The sequence below is a fragment of the Dipteris shenzhenensis genome, chromosome 31 (assembly GCF_047967505.1).
Source record: "Dipteris shenzhenensis isolate YYH24624 ecotype China chromosome 31, Dip_SZ_1.0, whole genome shotgun sequence".
In the NCBI taxonomy this organism is placed as follows: domain Eukaryota; kingdom Viridiplantae; phylum Streptophyta; class Polypodiopsida; order Gleicheniales; family Dipteridaceae; genus Dipteris; species Dipteris shenzhenensis.
Genome location: NC_141626.1, coordinates 23,861,375 through 23,889,264, shown reverse-complemented (window position 1 = coordinate 23,889,264; position 27,890 = coordinate 23,861,375). Strand labels below are relative to the sequence as shown.

The 27,890-nt window shown below is 44.2% G+C and overlaps 1 protein-coding gene across 1 annotated transcript in view; it reads right to left on the bottom strand.

The window, feature by feature from the left end:
• LOC147881227 (uncharacterized) overlaps nt 1–20,614 on the bottom strand; it is a 70,519-nt gene extending 49,905 nt beyond the window's left edge. The window contains exons 1-7 of the mRNA XM_087402357.1: nt 20,003–20,614; nt 19,105–19,236; nt 18,463–18,698; nt 7,757–7,810; nt 7,483–7,597; nt 524–651; nt 56–389 (exon numbers count right to left, since the gene is read on the bottom strand). Of these exons, the coding sequence (XP_087258483.1) occupies nt 56–389; nt 524–651; nt 7,483–7,597; nt 7,757–7,810; nt 18,463–18,698; nt 19,105–19,236; nt 20,003–20,614 (1,611 nt within the window). The remainder of the gene's footprint in view (nt 1–55; nt 390–523; nt 652–7,482; nt 7,598–7,756; nt 7,811–18,462; nt 18,699–19,104; nt 19,237–20,002) is intronic.
• Nucleotides 20,615–27,890: the final 7,276 nt, after the last annotated feature.

The window sequence follows — 27,890 nt, the reverse complement described above, 5'->3', positions numbered from 1 at the left end:
TTTAGAGCAGACCAGTGCATCTGAATTATCATGCCTATATGCCATACTATTTTACCTGCATATAGCAGAGCCAAGCCTGAAAGGCCATTTTCAATCTCCGACCAAGCTCTTTCTTGACGATTTTTTTCCCAAAGCATTGTCTCCATTGTCTATCCTTACATCCATGCATAAATCCATTGAAGTACCATAGCAACCGTTTTCTGTCCATTTTTGATATTATTTCTTTCTTCTTTTCTGCGTCCTTAAGTCTTTTAGCCCATGCTGCAAACACCAAAGCTAGTTTGCGTCTCAATATTTTTCTTGTACAATTCTCTATGTGAAAAGCTTTGTCTCTCCAAGCTTTAAAGCATGTACTCAAGCGCTTTTTTGCCAATTTAGTCACTGCTCTCCTACAGCACAGGTTATTTTCCATAAGTACTAAGATCTTTCAAATAATTTTCACGCTGTAATTGTGATGCTCAGGTGGTGGATGTATAGAAAGAATCAAGACAATTCCAGAATGAGTGAAATGCCCAAAACTTACTTATAAAATAAGGACAGTCCTGTGTACTGCTTCCATAGATCAAAGACATGGCCAATCTTTTTCTTTGACATGCTCTGAAATATATTGTTTTTATAGCTTTTACTTGTCTTCCTGAGTTGACATCCTTCCTGGTTTACATTGATGTGGCAATACAAAGTTAGGGAAAAAAAATGTGTGCCTTCTTTGTTCATTGAAGAATATATGTGGAGTTGTAACTGAGAATAAAACATTCTCAAGATAAATTTTTAGCACAAAGTTATATGCTTGACTGTTTTAAAAGTATAAATATTGACAGTTTGTATTTGTATATTTGACTTATGCATATAGAGCATGAGCTACTCTAATAGCCACAAAGTTGACAATAGATGAAAATGATAGGAATCAGGCTTCATTTAAATTCTTGACGGTACATGTAGCTTAGGACAGAGGCTACTAGAAAAGAAACAATGATTTTCGTGTATAACATATATCTTTGAATCAGGGGAGACTAATATCTCGATTGAATGGTGTCAAAAGTGTATCAGTATGATGGGAGGTTATCCTACCTGTGCTGCTCCAGTGAGGAACTCCTTCCCTTTACCCTGACACCTGTCCCTCTGTCCCATATTGTTGCTTGCTCCTCCTCTTGCCCCGCTGCTCCTCCACCTGCACTCCTTCCCCTTGCACTCCTCCCCTGTGGTACTGTTACTCTTCCTCCCCACAAGTCCTGCCCCCCCCGGCCTGTGTCACCCGTGCTTACCCACAGGGCTGCTCGCGTGCCTTACATGCTCCTTGGTGTTCGTCCCCTCCTCACGTAGTGCTCCTTGTGCTGGCTCTGCACTATGAGCACATTGTCTTCAAGAGATTGCTGCCAGTCAGGAAGGCTATACTCCAGGAGTTCCACCAATATTTCTACAAGATTATTGAAGGATTTATGCTGGCTGCACATGTGTGCCCATTGACACAGGCTGGTGAGTTCCAGTGAAGCAAGCTAGACACCAGAGTGCGAAGGATCCCTTCTGAGGGAAGAGGATCAATAGTGTAAACCATCCCCTTCCCCCTATCCAAGGGAGGAAGTGAGGACTGCTCTCTATCCTGTGTTTGCCCAGCCGCGGAGACCTCTACTGCCTCAAGAAGTGCGTCTGGCACCGCTGGATCTAAGGAAGAAGCTGCAACCGGGGAGGAGGTCGAAGCTTCAGTGTCTCGGACTGTGCGAGGTGAGACTGGAGGGACAGCTCGAGGTGAAGCAGAGTCCACTAATGTACCCTCGTGAACTAAAGGAGGGATCTGCACACGTGCCGGAACCCACTGGAGAGCGTCGCATGCCCCTGAGGTAGATGGGGGTCGAGAAGCAGGTGATGGACCTGTACCACCCCCTTGTCGAGGCCGAGGAGCACGTGCTGGATCTGTACCACCACCATCTTGAGGAGGACCGCCATGCGAAGGTCAAGGAGTAGGTGCTGGACCTGTACCACCCCTCTGTCGAGGCCGAGGAGCAAGTGCTGGACCTGTACCACCCCCCTGTCCCCCCTGTTGAGGCCATGCGGCGGTAGCTGTACCAGAAGGCTTCTTGGGCCTTTTCTTCTTCCTGGGGCAATCCCTGGCAAAGTGTCCAATGGTCTTGCATATCTTGCACTGGTCCTGTCTGCCTGAAATCTCTACTCTCTGGCGAAAAAAGGAACCATCCGGGCGCTGGATCATAACATGATCCATCTTGAGGTTAGGATCCTTACAGAGGACCCTAACTCTAGGTACCCCGTCAGCCTTGGTTGCCTCTACTGCAGTCAATGGCAACCTAGGGAGGGGTGGGATCTCAGCAACTGCGCCAAAATGCTCCCCAATAACAGAAAGAAGTCGATGGTAAACCTAGGGAAGCCCGGGAAATCTGATGAAGAGCGAAAAGATTTCCTTATATCTGCCTATCTGCCTCCACTGGGTCGAAACCAAGATATCGTGATCCCATCATATTTTGACTACATCAGAATTGTGAGACGATCCTGGCTGATAACATCTTTTATGGGTTGATTAGTTTGAAACCAAGGACATTTTTTGATTAACTTAAAGCCAATCATGCCATGCTCAATCTCAAATTGAATGCTCAATTGAGCGTTGGACAATAAATTTTCAAGTTTGGGCTGGATCCCAAGGTATAAACTTCGTGGATCCTTGTGCTTATTACTTGCTTACTTTTAGGGATTCACTAGTGCACCTTAGCCTCTTTGACGATAATTTCATTCTTGGCCTTCCGATTAAGCTTGACATCAAAGGGGACATTGCAAAGGGAATCTTTGGATGGACCATTCAAAAACTACTATGTTCACATACTAAACTTATCACCCCAATCTGATTGGTAAAGAGAAGCCCTTAATGCTTCCTTGAGCACTCTTTCATCAGTGTAAGGGTTATCACATAGTTCGTCCCCTTTCGTCTTCTTTCCAGTCTTCTTGCTACACTGCCCCCACCTTCTCACAAGGTGAGTGCCCTTGAACCCCTTCCACTTGATTTTTTCATTCCGCCACACCCTTCAGCATGCAAATAGCTTTTGCTAGCCGACAATTTTTTTCTTGGGGGGTCTACCACTCCCCCCCCCCTTTTCCTTTTTCTTTTTCACTCTTCTCTCTCTTGCTAGTATGCAGCAGTTCAATTTGACAAAGGGGTAACGATTCAGATGGTGACCTTTTGGTCTGGCCAAGGGGGATTCACATGTCAGCACCCTCAACCATTGAGATCTGCCTCTCCCTAGATAGGTACAGAAAGCTATTCTCTTCCTTCAAGATTAAGTGGTGGTGGGGTGCATTGTTGACCTTATTCCCACGTGACAACAAGTTTGGGATTGGCTCCATGAAATTTTAGTACTGGAAGGTGACCACATCCAAGAAGTCACCATCCATCAAAGGGGGGTTTTTCTACTCCTTAGATCCTAGGATACCACTCAAGTCTTAAGTGGAGCAAGCCCAGTTTTTACCTTGGATCTCATTTGGTTTCTTCATCCCTTGGTACCACGGTTCCACAATGGATGACATGGGCACGATGCATCACGCATCGTGATATCCCATTACGTTGCACTTCCTAGCCCTCCCCAAGAAATGCGGATCTAGTTTGTCCTCTATCGAGGGTATTTTCGCACTATACTTGAGACATCATCCATAGCAGCCTTGGTACTCTTAGGTGACGAAATCTTGAAGGTGTGGTTGATTGTAGATGACCCAGATACCCTATGAGAGAGTACTTTTGGGTGTCTTCAGATAGCGGGTTGATGTTTTATGTCGATCGGGGTAGTGATTACGCTATAGACAGATGAGCCACCTCACCAGGGCCTACCTACGCCCTTGAGCCATCCCTCCTGTCACCTCTAGGGCCCATGACCCATCAGCAAGAGGGCAAGGGAGGAAAGACCTGCCTCCCACCCAATCGAGAGCCACAAATGCCTCAGTTGCAAATCCCTTGGGTCGTTCCTTTGGAGAGCTTTGGACTAGAATGGAGGGCAAGAAAGTTGGCAAGCGTGCATCAAAGAATAAGGGGAGACAGGCTCGCAAATGACAGTAGGTGAGGATGGGACCTCAACTAGAGACCTCTTCGCAAACCGGAGGTCCTCATCCTGGCTGGCCGATGTATTCAAAGAGGGAGGTGGTGTCTCAGGACACAATGCAGGTTCTGCCAACATAAGATTAGGCGATAGCTTTAGCACTAGTGCCAAAATCCCTCCTTTCTTGGTCCTATTGTCCTAGCTATTACCCTCGCTACCACTGCATCCTTTCTTTCTACACTACTCAGCCCCGTTCTTTTAGCTTGTAGGATGCAAGCCTCGCCCAAACTAGTCACTTCCACCTAAGTTCTAGTGCCTAGGGTGGCCCTAGGACGACATGGAGATACCAGAGGTTACCCTCTTATCCTAGAGATCTCATTACTGATCTTGTAGCTCCCAAAAGGGGAGAAGTGGATAGCTTCATCCACCTATTTTCTGGGGCTTAAACTTTGCGGTGATAAGAGACGAGTGGCGGACTCTAGTTCTCTTCGACCTCATGTTGACTGTAAAAATATAGAGATAATGGAGGAGTGGCTAGGATTGACAGGCCGGGAACTGAAGGTAGCCAATGGTCACAGAGCCACCTTTCAGATTCCTTTTCCCAATGATAGATGTGGGTGTGATTGTGGGGTGGTAGTGATCTGTTTAGAGAAGAGCGAGAAGTTCAATCAGATGTCGTACTTGCCCCTAAACCAGTGTGCAGATAGATTGGGGTTCGTGACCGGATGACCAGGATGATGAACAAGCGGATTGGGCAAAATACTTCCCCAGGCCACAAAAGATGATGCCGGTCTTTAGCATGCAAAGGAAGAAGCTTATATTCATCGGCAAACAAGTAGCCAATCCGTACAAGGATAAAGCACGCATGAATTGTGAAAGACCCTTCTTAATATTCTTAGGAGTGAAGAAGGAATCATCGGCATAAACTTGTGTAGCCATGGACTTTCTTCCATGAATCTCCAAACCATGCAAGGCATCAACAGCCACACGATGATCTATATATCCAAGCATAGGCTATTGCATAGAGCAAGATGACACTAAGAGGGCATCCCTGGTGTATTGAACGATGGAGAGTCCACTGATAAAAAGTATCCCCAAACAAGATGCACACAACTTTACTATCAGAGTACAACCAATATATAACCTTCTGCATTTTTTCTCGAAATCCCAAACATTGCATGGTCTGCGAGATAAAATCCCATTGTACAGTATCAAATGCTTTAGCCTGTCTACTTGTAGCAAAAATACATCTTGTCGAGTGTACTTTGCGTATTTTATCCTAACATGGGCATTGAAAACTTCTCTCTCTCTCTCACACATACACACATATACACTTTTTTTTAGTGAAATCCATGTATTTCTATATTATAAGAAGCGGTCCCCAAAGAGGAAACATGTAATTATGACACTCCAAGTGGCCTGCCATGGTCATCCAAAGTCGAGTCATTCCACATGAGTGGCTGCCTTTGAATTTCTTCACGAGAGGTGGGTGGAACTCTATGAAGTGTGTTTCTGAAGCAGTCCCAAGCTTTCAGAATAGTAGCCATAAGAGGGGAAGGGGGAGATTTGAGATGGGCTGAAGTAAAGATCCATCTGTTGCTGTCCAACTCTGCAATGTAATGACCAGGCTTCTTGCAATAATTGCATTTGCTTTTCTTCACCTTTGCACCTTTTTTGTTTGCATTCCCCTGCTTCTTGGGCTGATAAGCATGGCTGGTATTTTTTTGAAATTTACCCTTTCCATGAGTGGCTAGTGCTTTCTCACTCTTCATTCTTCACAAAATCTGCCCCAAAAATTTTGCTCAAACCTCAATTCCTTCCGAGATACAAAATGCAACCAAGCACTATATTTTTGCCCCAAAAAAGTTATCCTCAACCACAACCAAACAATGGCTCAAATGCAATGTGTTTCTGCCCCAAAAAATCATTATGTATCTCAGCCAAACAATGGCTCACAATGCAACAGCAAACTCTTGCTTAATAGGCATCCAAAAGTGCATCAACTCACTCAGCTTCAAATATGCACAACACTTGAGCAATGATTTGCACTCAATGTGTAGCCAAAAAAACTGTCCCAAATGCACTGATACCTGTGCAATGCAATTTGCAAGACACATGCGCAATGCTATCTGCAAGAACCAACTGGGGGAGGCTGAAAATGAGCTGAAGCAAGAATCTCGAGCTGGACCAGGAGCAAAAGTCGCTGGAGATGCAAGTGGCGATCTAGAGAGGCAACGGGCAAGCAGGCAAGTCAAATGGAGAGGCGAGGCGGAGAGGCGAGCTGTAAGAAAATCAGTAAAAATCAGCAAAATGTAAATGATATTGCTGGTATCTTCTGATTTGTTGCTTAGAATGAAATTCTGATAGCACGAACAGTTCCGAAAGTCAGTACGCTTGGTCAAAACTATTTTGTGTTGCCCGACGCAGCTACACAACTTTCGGTATCGGAAATTGCCTAAAAAAACTGCACGCACGATGCAAAACAAAGTCTCGCACCTAAGGAATGCTTCCTGGTGCAAAATATCGCAGCAAACTGAAGCTCAAGATTTCGCTCATGGGAGCTCAGGACAGCCAAAAGAGAAGTCGACCAACAAGAACTAACTTCTTCTCCACGGCAGAAGTGCAACATGAGCATGGGGGAGAGTGGGGAAGCAAGTGACAGGGCTAGAAGGACTAGTTCTGATACCACATGTAGGAACAAGAATGGAGAAGAGTTGTGAACACAAGATAACAATAAGTGAACACAAGTGAACTCCAACTCGAATGTTCAAATGAAACAAACAAGTACTTGGTATATATACTACCCAAGTATTGGTCAACCATATAGTTGACTTATGACCTACAATAGCATATCATTGTAGATATCTCTACAAGTCCATATTTGACATGTATATGCATTATATTAATGCACATTTAGCATATTCTAACAATTTAATCGAGCGCGATAATCTGATTGTGCATTATGCTGAAGAGTATAACAAAGAAGTGGAGCCTAGGTCTCTTTCCAACGGTCAACTATTCCGATTTGGAGAAGAAGCTGAGAACATTGCATTCACTCTAAGGCCAGCATGTACGTGTGACCAGCTCTATTAGCTCATTGTTGTAGAGTATTTTTAAAGTTCCCACAAAGAAAGTTGGCTGATTTGACCTGTGTGTGTCAAGGTATGGGGAAATTGTAATGGCTCGCTTGAATATAGCCATGGAGCTCTTGGAGACAGCAATCAAAAGCTTGCTACAGATCTAGTCTTTCTATGTTCACAACCTTGCCATTGTGACGACCTGTTTTTTAAATCTCTTGCAAAGATTCAGAGAGTTGTAAGCCTCACAATCCCCTCCAGCATTGGAAAAGACTCATAAAAAACTTTCTTAAATTTTTTAGTAATGGAACAAAGGTCATATCTTTAATATCACACGAGAAGGAATTTCTAAATAAGGATAGAAGTGAATACCGTACCAAAAAAGCGAAGAATGCTCTCTCCAAGCGCTTTCGATGCATGACATTGACAGCTCTTCGTCCTAAGCGCTCCTTTAATCTATCATTCACGTCCTTAAGAAGTCTTTTTTCTCTTCTGAAACAATATGAATATCAATAAATAAGTCCACACATGTTATGAGCTCTTTTTTACAATGTTGACAGAAGGGACAAACTACCATAAAATTCTGTTTCCACAAAAGGTCCCCTTTCCTCTATAATTATATCTTAATGAAAATTTGAATAATTAAAATACCTGTGATCATCCTCTTTTTGCACTCTTTGCTTTACAAGGTTGGTCCATACTTTCCTGAATTGCAGGATTATTGTGCAAAGAGTGTTAAAAGAAAACATGAAACCCTATTCAACAATTTATTATTTATTTGTTGATCGCGAGGTACTTTCAAAGAATGTAATATCTGCAAGTCTGTGCTGGCGGTATTTAAAAGAAAGTGACTTAAGTTCAAAACTAATCTAGTTATAGACATTTCTACATCAAGCAATTGCCTATTGAAATATTAAATTATTTTGCAGCTAAAGATCATTCAATTAGCTTACAAACGGTCTTTCAGGTAACAGAGCTCAGCACCTCCCCGTCATATCCTCTCCCTCTGTGCTGTCCCTCTGCTCCCTCCCCTCCTTGCTGCCTCTCCCACCTGCTGTACTCCCTCGACCACCTGCCCCTCACCCTGCTCTCTCTCCTTCCCGCTTCTTGCCTTTCCGCCTCCTACCCTGCCTCCCTAACCTATCCGCCACTGATAACTTCTCTCTCCAAGCCTCACCTGCAGCCTGCTCTCCCTAATCAACAGCCTGCTAACACCTCTTCCGCCTCCCTCTCCCTCTCCCCAATGCTTTCCGCTGCCCTGCTCTCCCTATTTCTCTGCTAACCTGCTGTTCTTCTATCCCCCTTGCTGCTATCTAACACCGCTGCCTCTCTTTCTCTATCCCTGCTGCTACCTAACCTGCTGCACGACCCACACTTGTTGCCGCACGTTGGGTAACGGTTGGAGTTATCGGTCCTTCATCACTTGCAGATCAGGAGGCCCATTCTCTTGTCCCGGACTTTGCTTTTATTAGGGCCATTGATATCCCCGTTTTGGTTTTGCGGACCTAGTTTGTGTCACAGAGTGAGTGGTACCCTTGACCCAGCCTTGGCCAAGGTCAGTGTTGATGCTGCTTCAGATCCTCTTTCAAGTACTGGCCCCTTTTCCCGTCAGCTCTTTGGACACCCTTCATCGATCGAGGGAAGAATGTGCCTCTTGCCTCCTCAGCTCTTTTGTATTTCATGACTCTGGCACTGTGCTTGATTTAGAGAAACTCTCTCTCCTCTGGCGGATTTTGGAGAGGTAGAATTTGTGCTTCCTTGACCTATTATGCTCAAGTCTGCTCCACTCACTTTTGAGGAGTTAGCTGGCTTGCTTTTACAAGAAGAAACAAGGACTTCCAATTCAGCCTGTTCCTCTAGTCAGAGTGAGAAAGCACTTGCCACTCATAGAAAGGGTTAATTTCAGAAAAAGACCAGCCATGCTTATCAGCCCAAGAAGGAGGGAATGAAACATAAATGCAGGGAATGCAGATAAAGGCACAAAGGTGAAGAAAGGCAAATGCAATTATTGCAAGAAACTTGGTCATTACATTGTAGAGTGCCGAAAACGGATTGCCAATGAGAAAAAGAGGCAAGGCACAAGCAATAATTATGTCGCACCAGATGAGAATGCCAATGCTTTAGCACACTTTGCTCAAGAGGGAAAGGATTTTGTATTTACTGCATTTCAAGATAGCTTCGGTGTCAGGGGGGATTTAGTTGCATATAGATTCTTCATCTAGTGATTCTTCATTGTTTGCCATAGATACTTGGTATCTAGATAGTGGTGCATCGAAGCACACGATTCACAGGAAAGAGTGGTTTGAAGAAATCAAACCTATTCATGGTAGACAGGTTACTTGTGCTAATGATGCAACTCAAGACATCACAGGAGTGGTAGATGTTCCCATCCTTTTGGATTTAGGAAAGAAAAAGTATATCCGTGATGTCTGGTATGTTCCTGACTTGAGGAAAAATCTTGTTTCAGTTCCATCCATGGCCCATGATCAGAACATGCTGGTAAAATTTTAGATGATCAATGCAAAGATCAAGGATCCAAAGAAAGGGTATGAGATTGTGGCTACAGGCTCTTATGAGGCTAGTATGAGTCTTTACAAGCTTGATACTCAGCCCTATAATCAACATGCTTTGGTTGTCTTGTATGCTACTCCTAGTGATTTCTTCTATATCCTCATCAGTAGCTGTGAGCTCATCTCGAATGTCAGTATCTTTGCAATATGCACTGAAATAGTCTGACCTTCCTGCACGGATAAGACCTTCCTGCACGGATAAGTCATTAAGCTTATTATGCAAGGCAATGCTTCTTGCTTCATTCTTGACATTCCACATACTTTTCAATCTATCCCAAGCTACCTTTGAATTCTTGCAAGACTTGATAGTGGACTTAATGTGTGTCTTCACAGACAATGCAATCAAAGGAAAAGCTCGGGCATTCCTGCGATCAAACCTCTTCTAATCTTCTGTGGGAGCAGTAGTAGAAGCCTGAGTGGTAGTGCCAAAAGGAGCAGGTCTAGTCTCATCACCATTCACGATGTCCCATAAACCTTTTCCCACCAAAATATTATTGAGCGTAACTGACCACAAAGCGTACTTGGGTCCGTCCGACTTATCTGTCTCAGTCATGGTATCAAAATTATCATTGAGTGACATGCTTGCAAGCTCAAGAATAAAGGCAAATGTACCTACAAAGGAAAAGACAACAAGTGGACAACTGAAAGACAGTGACTGCTATGCAATCACTGCAATGACATTCACTGACAATGGCTGCTCTGAAATAGCAGTAAGTCTGCCCCGAAACTTCTGCTCAAAGCTCAATCCCTTCCGGGATACAAAATGCAATCAAGCACTATATTTCTGCACCAAAAGATGTCATAAATCACAGCCAAACACTGGCTCAAATGCAATGTACGTCTGTCCCAAAAAATCAGCTTGAATTCAAGCCAAACAATGGCTCACATTGTTTAGCAAGAGCTGCTGCTCCACCCTGCACGAATGCCCCTCCCTCCTCTCAGCCTAGCCTCAGCCTAGCCTCTCCTCTCTCTCAGCCTCTCCTCTATCTCAGCCCCCTCCTCCTCCCTTGCTGTCCCTCCCTCTCCACCCTTTCAGCCCACCTCCCTCCCTACCTCCCCTCCCTCTCCCCCGGCTGCCTCTCCCAGCCACTCCCTACCCCGCCTCAGCCCTTCCCTCCCTTCCCCGCCTCCTCCCTCTCAGCCGCCGATGGCTCTACCTTTAGCCAATCTCCGTCCACTCCCACCGGCCGCGAAAACAGTTGTTTTCTCAAAAGACGAGTTGCAGCAGCTCAAAAAAGATACTGAGCAAGAGAGCTCGACAACGGTCTTTGCTCGCATCCATGGGTCCCACCCTTCCAGGTTACACGCCAGGGACTAGATGCTTGCCACTCTACCTGGAGACCTCGCAGGGCACTTCATAGATGTTCGTCTGATTGGGCGAGGTTTCTTCCAGATTGTTTTTGATTCCTCGGAGGTAGTTTGTATAGTGCTGCAGGCTAGCCCATTAGCACTGGGCTCCAGGAGGATTTTTTTAACCCCTTTTCCTTTGGGGTTTGATCCTATCGAGAAAGACAGCTGGACGACGTCACTCTTCATTAGATTTCCAGGCCTTCCTCAAGTGTACCATCAACTGCTACATTCCATTGGATTTGCCTTTGGAGTGGTTAGTGAGATCCCCCCTCTCCCTAAGATGCCTACTTTAGCAGTAGAGGCAGTTAGGTCCGATGGGGTACCGCGTGTTAGGGTCATTGTCTCTGACCCTAACATCTTGGATGACCACATTATGCTTCAACGTCTAGATGGCTCCTTCTTCAGACAGAGAGTCAAGATTGCAGGGAGACAGGATTAATGTAGGATTTGCAGGATCCTTAGGCACATTGCTAGTGATTGCCCAAGGAAAAAAAAAAGACTAAAAATATCTACGGGTATGCCTCATAGCTTCACCCGACCCGGACCTTCTTCACGAGTAGTTCCTACCGCCTCACGCACTGCTAGACCTTCGACTTCACAGCCAGAACCATCAGCCTCTCATCCTGGTACTTCTATAGCACGGATAGGACAATCAGCACGTCCTGCTTCGGTCGTCCCTCGATGGGTGCCGGTTAGAGTTGGTGAGCTAGTACCTCATGCTACCACTGACGGGGCCGTGGACCCGTCTCTTCAGGCAGGAGGCACATGGTTCCATGTGCAGATGAGACTACTCCTGACCCTGTTCAGACGTAGGAGCGCTCATCTAGGGAGAACCTTTCTGTAGAGGCTCGTGCTTTACTTGAGGAGGGTGACAGAATTGTGGCTGAGGTCAGGTAGATGTTGCCACGTCTGCTTACACCTAATAGAAGTAAGGGGGTTATTGGTTCCACTCCTTCTTCCACAGGGCTCCTTCGCACTTTTGCGCCAGAGGTACTTCGCAGGAGTTCATTTTCAGTTCTGGCAGACTTGGCTGAGTTTGAGGCAGAGGAGTTTGTACCCTCCACACTTGGAGAGCATACCTTCCAGGACAGAGTTTCCCCCTCAGCAGGGGGGGTGTGCTTTCCCCAGTTGACTTCCCTCTTCTTGATAGGCGGAATTTTTCACAGGAGAGGGCTTTCTTCGCTACCAGATCGGGTAGGATCTTCCATCTGGCCTCCTCCTCTTGCAGATGAGGATTGTCAGTTGGAACGTTCAAGGCCTCGGGGGTGTACCTCACCGCCGCCGCAAGCAACTGATTCGTAACCAACTTCATCCAAGTGTTACGGGGGGTCCCATGGATATTTTGATGATTCAAGAACACAAATTGGATGCCAGGGATTGTTCCAAGTCGGGTAAGCTTCTTTCAGGCCACAATTTTTGGTCACCCGCCTTGGGCACTAGGGGAGGTACTTGCATTTTTGTTTCTTCTTCTATACTCCCCTTGGTGATAGAACACGGGATCATAGTCCTTTCCAGAGCTCAGTGGATTATACTTTTGATTGATGGGCATAAGGTTTGTCTCTTAAACGGTTATGCACCCAATTCTAGAGGGGATCGTGTTCTTTTTTGGAAGGAACTACTTTCTTGGTCACATATTGCAGATGCTTGGATTATAGGGGGCGATTTCAACATGGTTGAAATGCCCTCAGACAAAAGGGGTGGTAGGGAAGGTGGCCTTCACTCCCTAGAGAGAGCAGCGTGGGATGCCTTCCTTTTTCAGTTTTGCAGCAGGGATGCTTGGCATGATGATGCTTTTCACACTCAGCCACATTCTCTCCTGTTTTCTTAGTCGAACAGGAGATTGCAGATGCCTATACATGCACAGATTGACAGATTTGATGTGGATGATTGGGCTCTTGATAGAGGTAATACTGTTTGCATTGTAGCTGGGGTGTCCACTTCGGATCATTTTCCAGTGGTTTTGATGGTCTCAGATCCCCATGTGAGGCGCCGCTCTGCCAGTGTCTTTCCAGATTCTTTCTATGCAGAGGAGAGCCTTAGAGAGACAATGTTGAGGACGTGGGTATCTCATTTGCAGGATGGGTAGCTTTCTCCTTCAAACTTAGTCGCAACCCTCTTTGATATCAGTGACTTTTATCTTTTAGGTGCTCGTATCAGAAGGGGTGAGATCCTCAGGCGTGAGATAGGTATCTGCTAGCAATTGGCTGCCCTCCAGAGGGAGGAGCAGAAGAGGCCTACAGATGCTTGGATTCAGGAGCGCCTTGCTGCACAGCAAGGGCTCGGCAGCAGTCACTTTTAGATTAGAGAGCAGAGTATGCCTTTCACGCCAGAGAGTCATTTTGGACATAGAAGGGAGGTAGGGCCAACAAGCAGTTCTTCTCTACTCTTGGCCCCAGACATAGTAGGGAGAGCGTCTCACAGCTTGTTGACTCAGGTGGAGTTCTTCAGACACATCCAAAGGCCCTCTTGCAGGTTGCCACCGATTTCTATGCCTCCCTTCTTATAGCAGATCCAGACACTCAGGCCACAGATAATGCTATAGTGGTATTTGGCGACACTTACCTTGGTTGGTGACAGGGGATATGATTGTTTTAGAGTTCAGGACTGCTCTCTCAGCCCTTCACAAGGGCAAGTGTTCTGGTTCAGATGAAGTTACCCCCTTATTTTTTATTACTTTTTGGGATCAGATTGGGGATCATATTACCTCAGTCCTGCAGGGTGTATGGGACTTGAATGAGATGCTAGACTCACTTTTGGAGGGCCTCATTCATTTGATTCCGAAAGGGGGTTGCAGGAATTTAGTGTCTCAGTGGAGACCGATTACCTTGCTAGGTACCTTGTACAAAATCCTAGCTAAAGCTATCAGCCTTCGTCTGCAACCCTTTCTACCATATCTTATCCATGATACGTAGACAGGTTTTGTGCATGGAAGGAGCATCTTTGATAACATCGTCGACTTCGGAGTGGGCCATGCATAATGGCCACAGGCTGGCCATTCTATTCTTGGACGTTGAGAAAGCTTATGACAGGGTAGACTGGGGCTTTTTGGAGGGCACACTTACTCTCTTTGGCTTCTTAGATGCATGGATCAGAGGGGTGTCAGCCCTCTATAGATCAGCCCACAGCCATGTTCTTATTGGTGGAGTCAGGGGACACAGGTTTGAGATTACTAGATCAGTCCGTCAGGGTTGCCCCCTAGCCTCCTTTTTATTCCTTTTTGTGGCTGAGGCTATGAGCTATTACATTAGAGCTCAAGATGGAATCGTAGGGCTCAGGCATCCTTTGATGTAGGAGGATGAGCTCTTAGACAGTGAATTGGCAGATGACATGGCTGTATTTTTGGATGCCACTCCACAGACACTGAATTCATTCAGGACAGCATTGGATTTGTTTTACATTGCCGCAGGTGCACACATTAATTGGAACAAATCCAATGGCTTTTGGATCAGTGATGAGGACACTCCAGTCTGGGAGATTGACATAGGGTTCACTTGGATTCAGAGGGGAGTCTCCATCAGATATCTAGGATGCCAGGTTGGGTTGGGCATCTCTCCGGCACAACAGTTCGCTCTTGTGTTGGAGAGTATCAGGAGGAAACTCATCTTTTGGAGTTCAACCAGACTTGACCTTGCATCCGGAGTTGTGGTTGTGAACTAGGTATTGTTGGCCACTGCTTGGTTTGTTTGCTCATGTTGGTGCAAATCTAGAGATTGTATCGCTCAGCTCATGAGACCTATCAGGAACTTCCTATGGAGCAGTTTAGATGGCACCTCAGATGTTGTAGCCAGGGTGGCTTGGGAGACCCTCATTCTCCCCACACGAGAAGGGGGTCTCAATATTATTGACCCGAGCTTGCAGTGTATGGCCTTGCTCTGCAAGTTTGTAGTATGTGAATTGATGCCTGGACAGGAGCCCTGGAAGGATTTTTCTCACGCAGCATTCTGTCTTGCACCCCTTCTCATGGGGGAGATTGGTTGGACAGCAGCAGATGGATCTTTACTTCAGCCCATCTCAAATCCCCCCCTTTCCCTCTCATGGCTGCTATTATGAAAGCTTGGGTCTGCGTCAGAAACACACTTCGTAGAGTTTCACCCACTTCTCGTGAAGAGATTCAAAGGCAGCCACTCATGTGGAATGACTCGATTTTGGATCATCATTGCAGGCCACTCGAAGTGTCACATTATATGCAGTGGTCTAGATGGGAGAGGGGACCTGCCTCTATTGTAGACGCTTGGCAGGCCTTTATGAGACTTCCAGAGGATCAGATACTTTTAGCAGTTGGCCACCTCAGAGGGAGTGCACTTAGGATACAGCAGATACAGGCAGCCATTCCGCTAGAGTGGACTGACACAGATGACATGCCGCTTACAGAGTCCACTTGCGTTCTCAGGGACGGGTATTCCGTTACAGGTCATTGCATTGCAGGATGCACATGAGGATACCCTTGTCTTTTATGTTCAATTGGGAGGCAGGCTTATCAGATCTTTTGATGATATTCTTTTGGAGGTTGCATTTCAGTCTGTCAGGATCGCAGGATTCATGGAGTGGGGCAGGGAGTCACAGTGGTATCTTGACCCTGATCCTATTCTCCTTGAGCTGGGGTCTTGGAGACTGTGGCTGTATGGTGGCTCCCGTATTAGGTTCTTGCAGTGGGACCCAAGGGAGTGGGAATGGATTGATGAGGGGCACCAAGAGAAGAGCTTTTCCTTCTTTCGCTATACAGTTAGAAATGCCCGGAGATTTCAGCTCAGCAGTAGAGGCTGGAGGCTCTCCAGAGCGCCACATTGGGATAGTTTTCAGATTTCCGCAGCTGTGCAGAAGAACTTTTGGCATAGGCTCTGGAAATCCCTTAGGAATAGAAAGATCACTCTTCTGACCCTACTTGTCCTTGTTGTCACATGCCAGTTGAGTAAGTACAACATTGCCTTTGGGAGTGCAGACAGGTGAGGACGATTTGGAAAGGTGTTGCTAGGATTTTTAGCATCTTTCATACATCACCTTTCTATATGACAGGGAGTTCAGTGGCTTGGTTATCTCGTACTGGCCCACAGGTGTTTTTTAAGGGACATGATCCAGATCTAGCTTTCATTGTACGGCGACATTCAGTGGAGTCTTGTTCCCTCTAGGATGTTCCCCTCACTCCTTTCAGAGCTGCTCATGCCTCAGTAGACACGTCTTGGGAGAATTTGGCTAGCATTGCAGCTTGGCATATTTGGAGAGCCAGGTGTTCAGAGGCGATGGAGGGTATCTAGGTTCACCCTTCCCAGAGACTATGGCTAGTATTTGGACTGACACAGTGCACACTTTGATGGCCATTTGGGCGAGCATGCAGGGATCCTCAAGAGCAGCCACTGCTAGGAGAGTTACTTTTTTCAGAGTTTGGAGGGGATCTCCTTTCTTCTCTGAGTTTCCTTCAGGGTTGAGATGGCATTTTCAGGCTCCGCCTTGGTTCTTTATTAGCTCACTTTTGCCAAAGCTTGGGGCTGAATTTTGTTTTTGATGAGCAGCCTAACTGGAGAGGGTGGAGGAGGGAGTAGAGGGGAGAGAGGGGGAGGGAGAGAGATACTGATGGAAGGGAGGAACAGGGAGAGAGAGGCTGAGAGAGAAGGGAGAGGCTGAGGGGAGCAAGGAGCGATGGGGAGCTGCCCAGGAAGAAAGCAAAGGAAGAGGTCCACACACTGTAGAAATCAGGAAGATACTGTGTTACTACTGTCAAGTGCCTGACAAGAAAAAAGCACAGGAAAGAGTTCATACACTTTAGAGCTCAGGAAGGTAGAATGGAAAACCTCATGCAATCCAACACTGCAATATAAGATGCAGCAGATATCACTATAAAAAGCTAGCAACCATGGTCCATGATTGAGAATGCCAATACATCACTGAGGATCTACAAATTCATGAACTTGCCATGTCAAAAATTGCAAAAGACACACCCACAACTTGCCGGGATATTTTACTTTGTATATCTCAATAGCACCTTGATCGCATCACCCCTAGACACTAAGCAAAGAGGGGGAAATAGTGTAGAGGTTGTAGGGTAGCAACAACTAGCTATAGAGCAGATCAAATGTCCCCTCTGCACACCTTCTGCTCCCTCAGGACTGTGGTGGAGTCTCATCACTAGGTCAATAGTCAATCAGGCAACCAAATGTGTCTAAAGATGATACATAGAAGCAGTGTGAATTGAGTAGGAAAAGCCACATTGGAGGTTGAATTGGCAAGGAGAGAAAACTACTGGTCTTTCTGCCATTGTCTTTGGCTTCGTTTGATGAGATTCTACCTTAAATGCACAGACTAGCATGTAAAAGTACGTTGAACATAGTCATCAAGACATTATCGTGAGCTAAATCCATGAAGAGGTCTGTAATGTACAGGGCCAACAGAGGTAAGACACAGTCATGAGCTAAATCCATGAATAATTGATGAAGAGTTTTCTTATTCCTCTTGCACTGCTGACTTTAGGTCCTGCTACATCCATGGAGCCAAACCATCCACAATGACAACTGATCCTATACTGGCTGTAGATTCGGGGCCATTGATCTATCATGGGATGAGCTTTCACAAATTCCTCAGTTTGCTCCAGACTGGAGCCTCTGGCTCATTAAAGGACCCTACTTTTCTTGGCTTTTTTGGGTCCTTGCATGGCCATCTGTGAATTCTTTGGACAAAACCGTACAAATTATTTAGTACACCACCAAGATTGGCTACGTGACACTTCAGCCTTCTACACAGCATCAACCTAGCAGTGGTCCCTACTGGATTAATCAGGGCATCACTGCTGGCAGCCCACCAGTGTCATCACTAGCTGACGGCGGGATAGGAAATATTCAGTTTGTCAGTGTTGTCATTTTCGCTGAAGAGTGCACAATATTGCTTCTAAACTTGCACCTAACAATCAACCACTTGGGGAGGTGCTTTATGAAATTCCACAGCCGGGTAGTCATTTGCCCTATGAGGCCAATTTTTTGGACCCCAGGTCACCTGCCTCTGCAAATTGTTCTGTATGGGAGACCATCACACATAACTTTTTGTGGAGCATCTGGGGTGCAACTGTAGGCAAGTCATTTAAGGGAAGCTTTGTCATAGAATAATATGGATATTACACACACTGTAAGGATTCAGTGACATAGATCATGACGTCAATATGGGGAATAGTGGCATCTGTTTCCGTCAATCAGTATGGACCTCATGTCATGCTTTAAAATGTAAAATGAATTCTGCCATTCAAACCTTAAGAAACCTTTTAAAATCACAAGAATTTGCTGACCTGCTTGATTCTCAAAGAGATTTCATGTCAAGAAAACTAGCCCAAGATGAAAAAACAAAGATGCAAAATAAACTTTGTAAGGATGTAAAGAATGCTATTTAAACAGAATTACATGTCAGTAGGCAATCATAACGATAAAAGATACCATTAAAAGAGCATGCCATACATACCATAGCCGTTGCAGAAAATTGCGTCGGAGGACCTTTTCCACTGATGTTTGGAGCCTTTTGAATTTTCTATGCCTTAGAATATGTAAACACCATGCTTTGAATGCACGAGATAATAATCCCTGAGTCAGTAAAGTCTTTGCATGGTGCAACTGTTTCTTCCATCCAATTCTTTTCTCTGTGTAAAGCCTCCACCCTGTGAAAGCAACTCTTGAGTATCTGGAATTGGTCTTTTTCACCTATTCAGATCATTTCGTGCAATCTTTTTAGAGTATTAAAATCATTGAGTACATGTAAGACAAACTTTCTTTGTGAATAATGACTGTTCAGGATTCAGAAATATGATGTAGTTATAGTTAAAAGATATGGGTCACCTTGATCCCACAAAACAAGGCATGCAATCAGATGTTGAATGAGTTCACTTTTCACTGAACCAATATGAATCTTTCAAACAGCAGACTTTATACCATGAGATGTAAAATGTGCTATACAAGGATTTCACTTCGTGGTACACCTGATACCATTTATACAAAAGGTGGATGGCATGGATAGGAGGTACTGGGTATGAGGCTTTTCTTTTTGTATGTGTCATAGGGGTTTTCTTCTTGCTGTTTCAAAATACATGTGTTAGGTTGAGAGACATACCTGTAGAAGTAGCAAAGAACGATTTCTTTCAATTGAAGCTTTCACCCTCTCTGCATTTGCAGCTAACTCATCAAGCTGCTTATATGCTATTCTCATTGGCAATTCATGCTCCTTAATTGCCAGCTTTAAGACCTGAACAAGGTAATATGTTGGCTTTTTATTTACTAGTCACGACTCTCTCTCTCTCTCTCTCTCTCTCTCTCTCTCTCTCTCTCTCCCCCCCCCCCCTCTCACACACTTTTTTTGGGGTGAAAACTTTGAATGCTTTATATTACAAGGTAGCTATCCCAAAACTGGGAAGCTGAAAAAGTACATCAAGAGAAAATCTCCGTGTAGATCATAGTCTATGTAGTGAGAAAATCTCCGTATACATCTCTCTCTCTCTCTCTCTCACACACACACACACACACACATTGACCTATTGGGTGTCCTATGGAGGTTAGTAATACCCTATTATCTCTATCTCACATGCTACCCACTTCCACTGCTGCCCCAACATGACTTTGACGTATCTACTGTACCATATTGATGTGCATGGCGGGGTATTTTCATGATATGGCAGTCAGGGACTTCACTGTAGATCATCAAGGAACTGGTGCCTTTCCTTTTACATTTGCTACATCTTGGCTTTCAAGCTTGTCCTGCAACATACTCCAAGCTCATTTGGAGTACGGGGACACTAAGTCTGCATTAAGGATCCCTTGATTGCCACATAATCTTGCTCTCTGTGGTATTTTCTATGGTTTATTTTTAACTATATTGTTGTCTGATTTGAAAGGAAGCTTTACTTCCAAGTCCCTTGGGATTCTCTCTCTCTCTCTGTTTCTCTCCTTTTCTCTGTCTCTCCCCCTCCGCCTCTCCTTTTACGCAGGCCTGGCGATGATTAAGCGAATCTGACCTTTAACCCAGAATATTCTTCTCCTGAAATGCTCTGATTTACGAATGCTATTTGGCGACTCAATCTTCTGTTTCTCAAAACTTCTCGAACTTCGTACAGCTCATCGTTGTCCGTGCTAGCACAACTGGACGTATGGGATGCTAGTCGATCTGAGGCGTGCCACAGTGGGTTATCGGGCCCCTTTCCATCCATAGGGCCAGTATGCAAACCATTGTATTGTTGATGATCCAAAAACCTGGAGGTTGAGACTTTTGATAAACGCGTCAATCTCTCCCTGTCCTCAAGTCCTGAATTAGATGTGCTTGGTTTACTATCAAAATCGGGGGGATTTATTCCAGAGCTTCTCGCCCTCAATTTCTTATACTCCCCGCGGTCTTTGTCACTTTCACTCAGCCTTCTTCTGCGTGCACTTAGGCGTCGTAGTTCCGTAGAAACTTCTATTTGGGTATCCGGATCTCTACGTAGATGCAAAGCGCCATTCTTCTGCCGATCGTCCTCCTCCTCATTCGTCCCATTGCTAAGGCTGTGGCAACATTCACTATCATCGGACTCGCGATGCATGGTACTGAGCGGCAGCTGGGAATCAGAGTCGTCACTGTTTGTGGAAGGCATGGTAAGGAAAGCAAGATGTGCATCGATTTCTGGAGCTGGTTGGTCACCGCGGGCAGTAAGAGTATCTGTGAACTGAGTGGATCGCGGGGGCTGTCCGTGTCATGGGATATATAACGGCCAACTGTCCAATTCCTTCGGCCTTGCTAGTTTTGTAGTACTAATGTGTCATTTATTGGGGTTCATTCTTCAGGTTTGAGACATTTAGCACTTAGGAGGCTTAGTTAGGACTTCTTATTAGAAGCTTAAGGCTTGAGGATGGCTCAATCTTGGTGGCCGCATCTCTATGGCGACTAGCCATAGCCGTCGCCATCATTGACGGTGGTGGTTTCCTATTCACATGGTTGACCTCTCTAGCTTTTGTGCTCGGATGCTTAAGGTGTGAAGCTTTTCTGGGCCTTCTGTGATTCTTTGGCGGGCTTGCTAGACGTTCTGCAATTCTTCAGTGCTTTGGTTTTCCAAGAAAACCTGAGTCAATGTGGGATAACAGACTTTCTGAAGCATTGAAGGGCTGAAAATGACATAAAATTCACATTTTCACTAAACATTATGATATTTTACATGGGGAATAAGGCTTTTCCATAAAGACGTTTTTTCTTGCCATGTCATTAGGGGTTTGAGCTTTAGCTTATCACCACCTCTTGGTAGAGATATTACACAACTATCTTTCACCCTATCACAATCAATGCCTCCCCACTACCCTTCTAGTGCATGCCATTTTCTAGGGGGGAGAGGATCCTCTGCCCCTTCCCCTATCCATTGTTTCCCTTAGCTGCTTCTACATATGTTACTTTATGGGAGATGATCCCCAACATTGCTTGTTGTAGGTAGAGATAACGACGGACACATGGAATTTTTGTCACAAGAGATTATGCATACTTTGCAAACTAAAGACTCTGTGGCAGCATTGGAAACTAAAATGAGAAGTGCAAAAAGAAACTTAGCAACAATGTTAAACCTAACAAAATATTTATGAAAGCATAAAATTAATTGAAAATTTACGCCTGGAATTCATATGATATCTTGCAAATAGATTCCCCCAATTGGAAATAAATAAAAGATTATGAATTAGTGGAAAATGTGGGAGGCGAGGAGTGAAAAGGCAAGGGGAGGGTAATGAGGACATCCCTCTTACTATGAGGGTGAGAATTTAAAACCCTTACACTCTCCTCTTTGTGAGTGAGTGCTGGAGGTCTTGAGTTCAAGTTGTCCCCTTTATTAGGGTACACCACCTTTTCACCTTTGAAATTTTCAATTGAAAAATAACGGCCTTGTAATTACCTTTCTTCTTAGGTCACATTATATGCATGGAACAATTTGTTGAAATTAAGGGCCTTTAGGATAGGTAGATGGAAGAATTTATGAACAACTGATGGAGGAATTAGGTATATGTAGATAACTAAGTTATATGCATGCAATAATTTTTTGACATTAAGGGCCTTTAGAATAGGTAGATAGAAGTATATTTGAAAAAAATAAAGGAGGAATTAGGTGGGAGTCAATGGGGGGGGGGTGGATTATGGCAATGGACGGAGGAGAAGTGGGAGTGGTGTTGCGATCAAGTTTGAGAGTGGGAAACTAGGGGTGGGGGAGTCAAGGAAAAAAGTAAGAAGTGGAGTGGGAGAGTCGCAAAAGAGCAAGAAGTGAAGTGGAGTGAGGGGTCCCCAAAAAAGAGAGTTGGGATGGGGATAGGGAACTGAGGGCAAGAGTAGGCATAGATAGAAGTGGGAGTGGGTGAGAGGGGGGAAGAGTGGGAGTCAAAGAGGTGAGCAAGGAGTGAGAAAAATTTAATGCCATCTAAAAGGCAGTGGTGAGAGTGGCTATGGGGTTGGGAGGGCATGGAAGTGGGAGTGGGGGAGTCAAGGAGTGAAGTGGGAAGATCACAGAAAAGAAAATATCTCGGTGGAAATGGGAAAGTGAGGGATGTAAGTGGAAGTGCGGGTGGAAGTAAGGAGTGGAGTGGGAGAATCACAAAAAAGAAAAGTTGGGGTGGGAGTGGGGAAGTAAGGATGAGGATCAACAAAGATGGAAGTGAAAAGTGGGGGTGGGAGAGAGAGAGTGGGGAAGCACGGGAGGGGGGCAAGATAACAGTAAGGAGAGTGGAAGGGTCACATAGCAATTTATTTTATTTATTAAAATTTTATGTTTCACATTTTTTGCACAACTACTACTACATGATCCACCCCCTAAGGGTGTAATATATAAAAGTAGGAAAGGAAGAGAGAGGAAGAGGAGCACAAGCGACATCATGAGAAATTGGAAGGCCGGCCAAAGCACAGGGTTGATGAAAGTAGGAAGGGAGCAAAGAGAGGATGTAGAACTAAGGGAGGAGGAGGTAGGTGATGGGAGTAGGAAGCAGGTAGAAAAGATATTGAGTTCAAATAAGAGAGAGAAACGATGTTGAGACTAAATAAGAGAGAGAAAGGAGGTAGTTGTAGGGAAAAGTTAGCTAGGAGTGTGATGGGGGATCAAGAGGAGGGATGAATTTTAAAGGATAGAAAGTGCAATGAAAAGAGAGTAGGGAGGAATTGAAAATTCAAGGATGTAGAGCTAATGGAGGGGGAGGGAGGCAACTGTAATGGGAAGGCAGAAAGGAAAGATTTGGACAGGAAAAAAGAGGGCCTTGTCAGAGTGAAGAGAACATAAAAGTAGGAGAAGGATATAAGGGAGGAGATAAGGAAGGGTAAAAGGGAGTGAAGAGGCATAGACTTGGCAGTATTACTATTAAACAACTTACTGACATCTTTATGGGATTTGCATGTTATCTCCTTTGGTGTAATGTATACCTTTTTTGAGTTAAATAGAAGCCTATAAGAGAGTTTGGAAGTTTGGAGTCTTTTGAGTTGAATACAGATTTATATAGAGACATTGGAAGTTTGAAGCCTTTGATGTTCTTTTTCCATTTCAAGCATGCCTATAGGTATATGGGCAACATCATGATCATTAATCTCAAAACATTTAAAGAAATTCTTTGATCCCTCCATCCAATGTGATAAGGACAATCCATACTAGATGTATCTAGTCCATTTCTTAGAGACCAAGAAACCATTCAAACCTCTCGGATTGACAATTCTGGTGACCCTACTAGGCAAACAAGCCAAATTTCTCTACATGAGTATTAGAATTCCACATTGCAATAATGCAACTGGTAGCTAGAAACCACCACAAGTTTGAGAACCATAAATGTAAGGTATGCCAATTCATTTGGGATGATGGAAATAGGGCCAAGTCTTAAAGTTAGCAAGAGACAAGGAGCTCTTAACAAATTTAGGCCCCACTCCCAAGAAGCTATAGTAGTCTTAAAGTTGTGGGAAGGTAACAGTTGAGTAGAGGCCTTGGGGTACAAAGACCCTTTGCTAGCCCTTCCTTGGGTTGTCAAACAACCATGAACATGTTTAGTAAAAGCATCCCATGACTCTATTATTTCCCTAGACTTGCAAGAGATTCAAGAGCACTCGGATTCAAATAGGTTGTTGGTGGTAATGCAATTATCTTTTAATGATTCGTGCATAATCTTCGTGTTGGAAAGGGAAATTTTGAGTTAACTTTAAATATCATCCAATTATTGTAGTCTTGGGACCAGCTAATGGAAGAAGATAACCTAACCCCCTAATGGTACCATGGACTAATTAAAAGAATGAGGGTTTTACACGCATACGAGATGTGTACAAAATTGTAGTGGGACTTATCCCATAAACAATAAGGTGCATTGGAGACCCTTGGATATAAAAGATTGATAAAGACCCTCCTCACATCCCTCCTGAGACTTTTTGGGGAGTCCAACATGTGGTATCAGAGCCATATGACCTATGAGAAAAATTTGAGAGCCCTTTGTGAGAGATTTCCTTAGTCGTTTGAGCATCCTTTGTCTTGTGAGGAGTGTGTCCTGGTTTACTAGACAACATGAATTTTATGAAAAAAGATAAAGTTGGGATAAGAGCCATCATGCAATTCAATGGCCACAACTTCCCTTCTTGGCAATTGGCAACTCGATTATATCTCATGGAGAAAGGGCTCTGGGGTGTGATAGTTGGCATGAAAAAGAACAGAAGTCTGGAGGACATGACATTGACAAGGTACCAGTCTAGGAAGGAAAGAATGAGAGAGCACTGGGCATCATTAGACAAGCACTTACACCTGATTATTTTTGATGTAACAAAGTCTGCAGCCGACAATTGGGTGACATTAGAGACTTTGTTTGGTGCTAAAATGAAACATTCTAAAGCAAATTTAAAGTATGAGTTGTTTAGTCTCAAAATAAAGGAGGATGAGAGCTTGGGAGCCTTCTTAAATAAAATGCAATATTTTCTTAAGCACCTTAGTGCTCTTGGTTCTAAAGTGTGATTGTAAAGCCATTTTACTACAAAGCTTACCTTGTTGGTATTCTAGAATAGTGACTATCCTCAGGATGAACATTGACCTTCATTTTGATGATGCTATTGCCTTGTTGATGATGAAGTGAAACGAGAAGAGTCATTGCAGTCAATTGGCGCACATGCATATGTCATGAAAGACAAGAGAAAGGCGAGATTTGAATACACACATACATGCAATTGCTATGGTAAACCTTGCCACTTATGAAAGGAAAGAAAGAGAGAAAATATGTGTTGACGAGGAGTCTCCATCTACAAGTGAAGTTGCTGGACTTGTGGTAGATGACATGTCAGATGAAGATTGGGCTTTTTGAAATCGAGAACATGTTTTAGGAGAGCCTAGCAGTGGCAACAATTGTTTGAGATGGTCAGGCTCTATCGTTGAGCTGATCATGTTTTAGGTGCTCGAGATGTTTATGCTCTGGTCTTCATTAATGGTTAGTAGTATTTGTTGTTTACTATATGTGTGTTTGGTCGTTGCTTTTATCAACTCTCCATTTGGCTATAGGGGGGATTGTTGGGATTATGAGCTTCATCACATCCTCATGGGGAGCTTTGTGATGCAATGGGTTGAAGAGTCTAACGTGGATGGTGAGCACTCATTGGTCCATGCTAGTTCGAGGATATTGGTTGGTTGGAACACATGATGAGCAAAAGAAACCAATGCATGATGTCCACTTGGAGAGGGATCTCATGTGGCGCATGGCAGCGATGTAGTCATGGAGCTTGGCCAATCAATTTGCATGCATGGGCGTGGCTTTGTCAAATCATTTCCTGGTTACTATATATGTATGAGCCACAACATTCTTTAAGCTCTTTCTTTGTCCATTACTAGCTCGATGAGAGTTCATCTTCATCTTCTATAAGTAGTGCCAGGAGAGAGCTACTTGTAGCTGTCAATTCGAGATCTAAACTTGGTCAAGTTGAGGCATTTAGTCCGAAGTCCGTCAGTCGAGTGGTCCCTCCTTTCTAATAGAAGTCTATTCAGGAGTTGATAATTGGCACGATCTCTCTTTTGGCAATGTTGAGCAATCTGTGTATTTTGGGGTGCTGAAGTTGGTATCATGTGTGAAGACATTTGTTATTTTATACAGTTCATGTGTTGTGATCCTTACACTTGTGGAGTAGTTCGTTTTACATGCTATGCCCATAGAGCATTGAGGTTACCAAAATGTAGCTTGTGGTATTAGAGCAGGCTGGTAGAACTGTGATTTTGGTCTCTCACGGACTGTCTGTTTGAAAGCCATTGTGCATGACATGTTGACAACTACTGTAACTTGCACACATTGGAAGTGATTGCCCTTGTGTGTTGTGTCGTTGATGGTAGTACGATGTGGTTTGATAGCAATGGTTAGCATGAGAATTGATGGAATGCGTCAGTGAACTGTATAGTTGTTTGATTGGCAGCTTGGGGCTCCAATGTGGGCTATTACATGATTAGCTGTTTGGGCCTTGAGAGGGTGTGTAACATTTGTTGACTGATAGTTCTATATTCGAGTGTTAGGCCCATGGGCATGGTCTTGGAAAGGGGCCTTGATATGGTCCTAACCCAATTATAATACCATGGACTAATTAAAAGAATAAGGGGCCTAAGGGGGGACTATAACCTGAATTAATGCACATACGACACATGTACAAAATGGTAGTGGGACTTATCCCATAAGCAATAAGGTGCATTGGAGACCCTTGGGTATAAAAGGCTGATGAAGACCCTCCTCACATCCCTCTCAAGACTTTTTGGGGACTGAGGGCCCAAGATAAGGAATATCACTTTGCACATGCCTCTTCCGCACATTGTCGCATAGGCTTCTATTGCATATGAGACAGAGTGGTCTGCCAGTTGCCGTGCTCTTGATCAAATGAACTTGGTCAAGAGCACAACAATTGGCATTACCACCTTCTTACAATATGATGCAATCATCACTCCTCTACCTCTAGGCAATAAGGATTCTGTTTTTCTTTGTATTTTCACATTTCTTAATACTATAGTTGTATTTTCTTAAAAACAAAAGAAGCAAAAAGAAGACTTTGATCGCCTATAATTCATGAGTAATTCGTATGGACCCTTGACCATTTGCTTCAATAGGTGCATGCACCTATACGCTAGGTAAGTGGTTCCATAGACCAAAAAGTATAGAGATCATAAAGCATTTCTAGCATATGTCTAATGGTGGATGTACTAGAGATGTTACAAGTACTCTACAAGTATCAGGCTCTGATGTGCTCAATACCTATCTTACAAATGAGGTGGTTAACTCCATGATCATCGTTCATGAGGAGAATGACGGTGAACAAATGTTGTGAAAACATGCCATAAATGCACAATTGCCATACCATAGATGCAAGCAAGTCAAAATTGTGGATTGAAGTATGTTGAAGCTATGGAATGATGGCATCCAATTGATTTGATGCTTCTCTTTGAGAACTAGATGATGCAAGGATGATGCAACGAGTAAGCTTGTTGCTATGGCCCACTTTGTGATGGAGAAAATGGCATTCAAGAATTTGATAAGGCCTTAGTCATCAATAAAGAGCCCTAGATTCTTTTATTGGCTTGCTTTTAGATTGCTTTTGCCAATATGGCAAGGGCTGTATGTCATAAGGCCAAAGCTTACCTATGGAATCTAGTAAGGCATATTGCTTCTATACATGATGAAATTGTGGAATTGAACTGATTCATCATATGGAATGTATCATTGTCAGCATCTATAAATGCCCAATGTCAATGTTAAAGTATGCTAGGGAGCTTCGCCATGGTGTGGTGACCCAACCATGTGGCATCCATGTACTATGCTAGATTGACATTGTGAGCATATTGCATTAGTGAGTCCACATGGGTCCATCTTGACATAAAATAATTTTGATCCACGTTTGTGTTCTCATAAGCTCTACCAGAATGAAGGTTG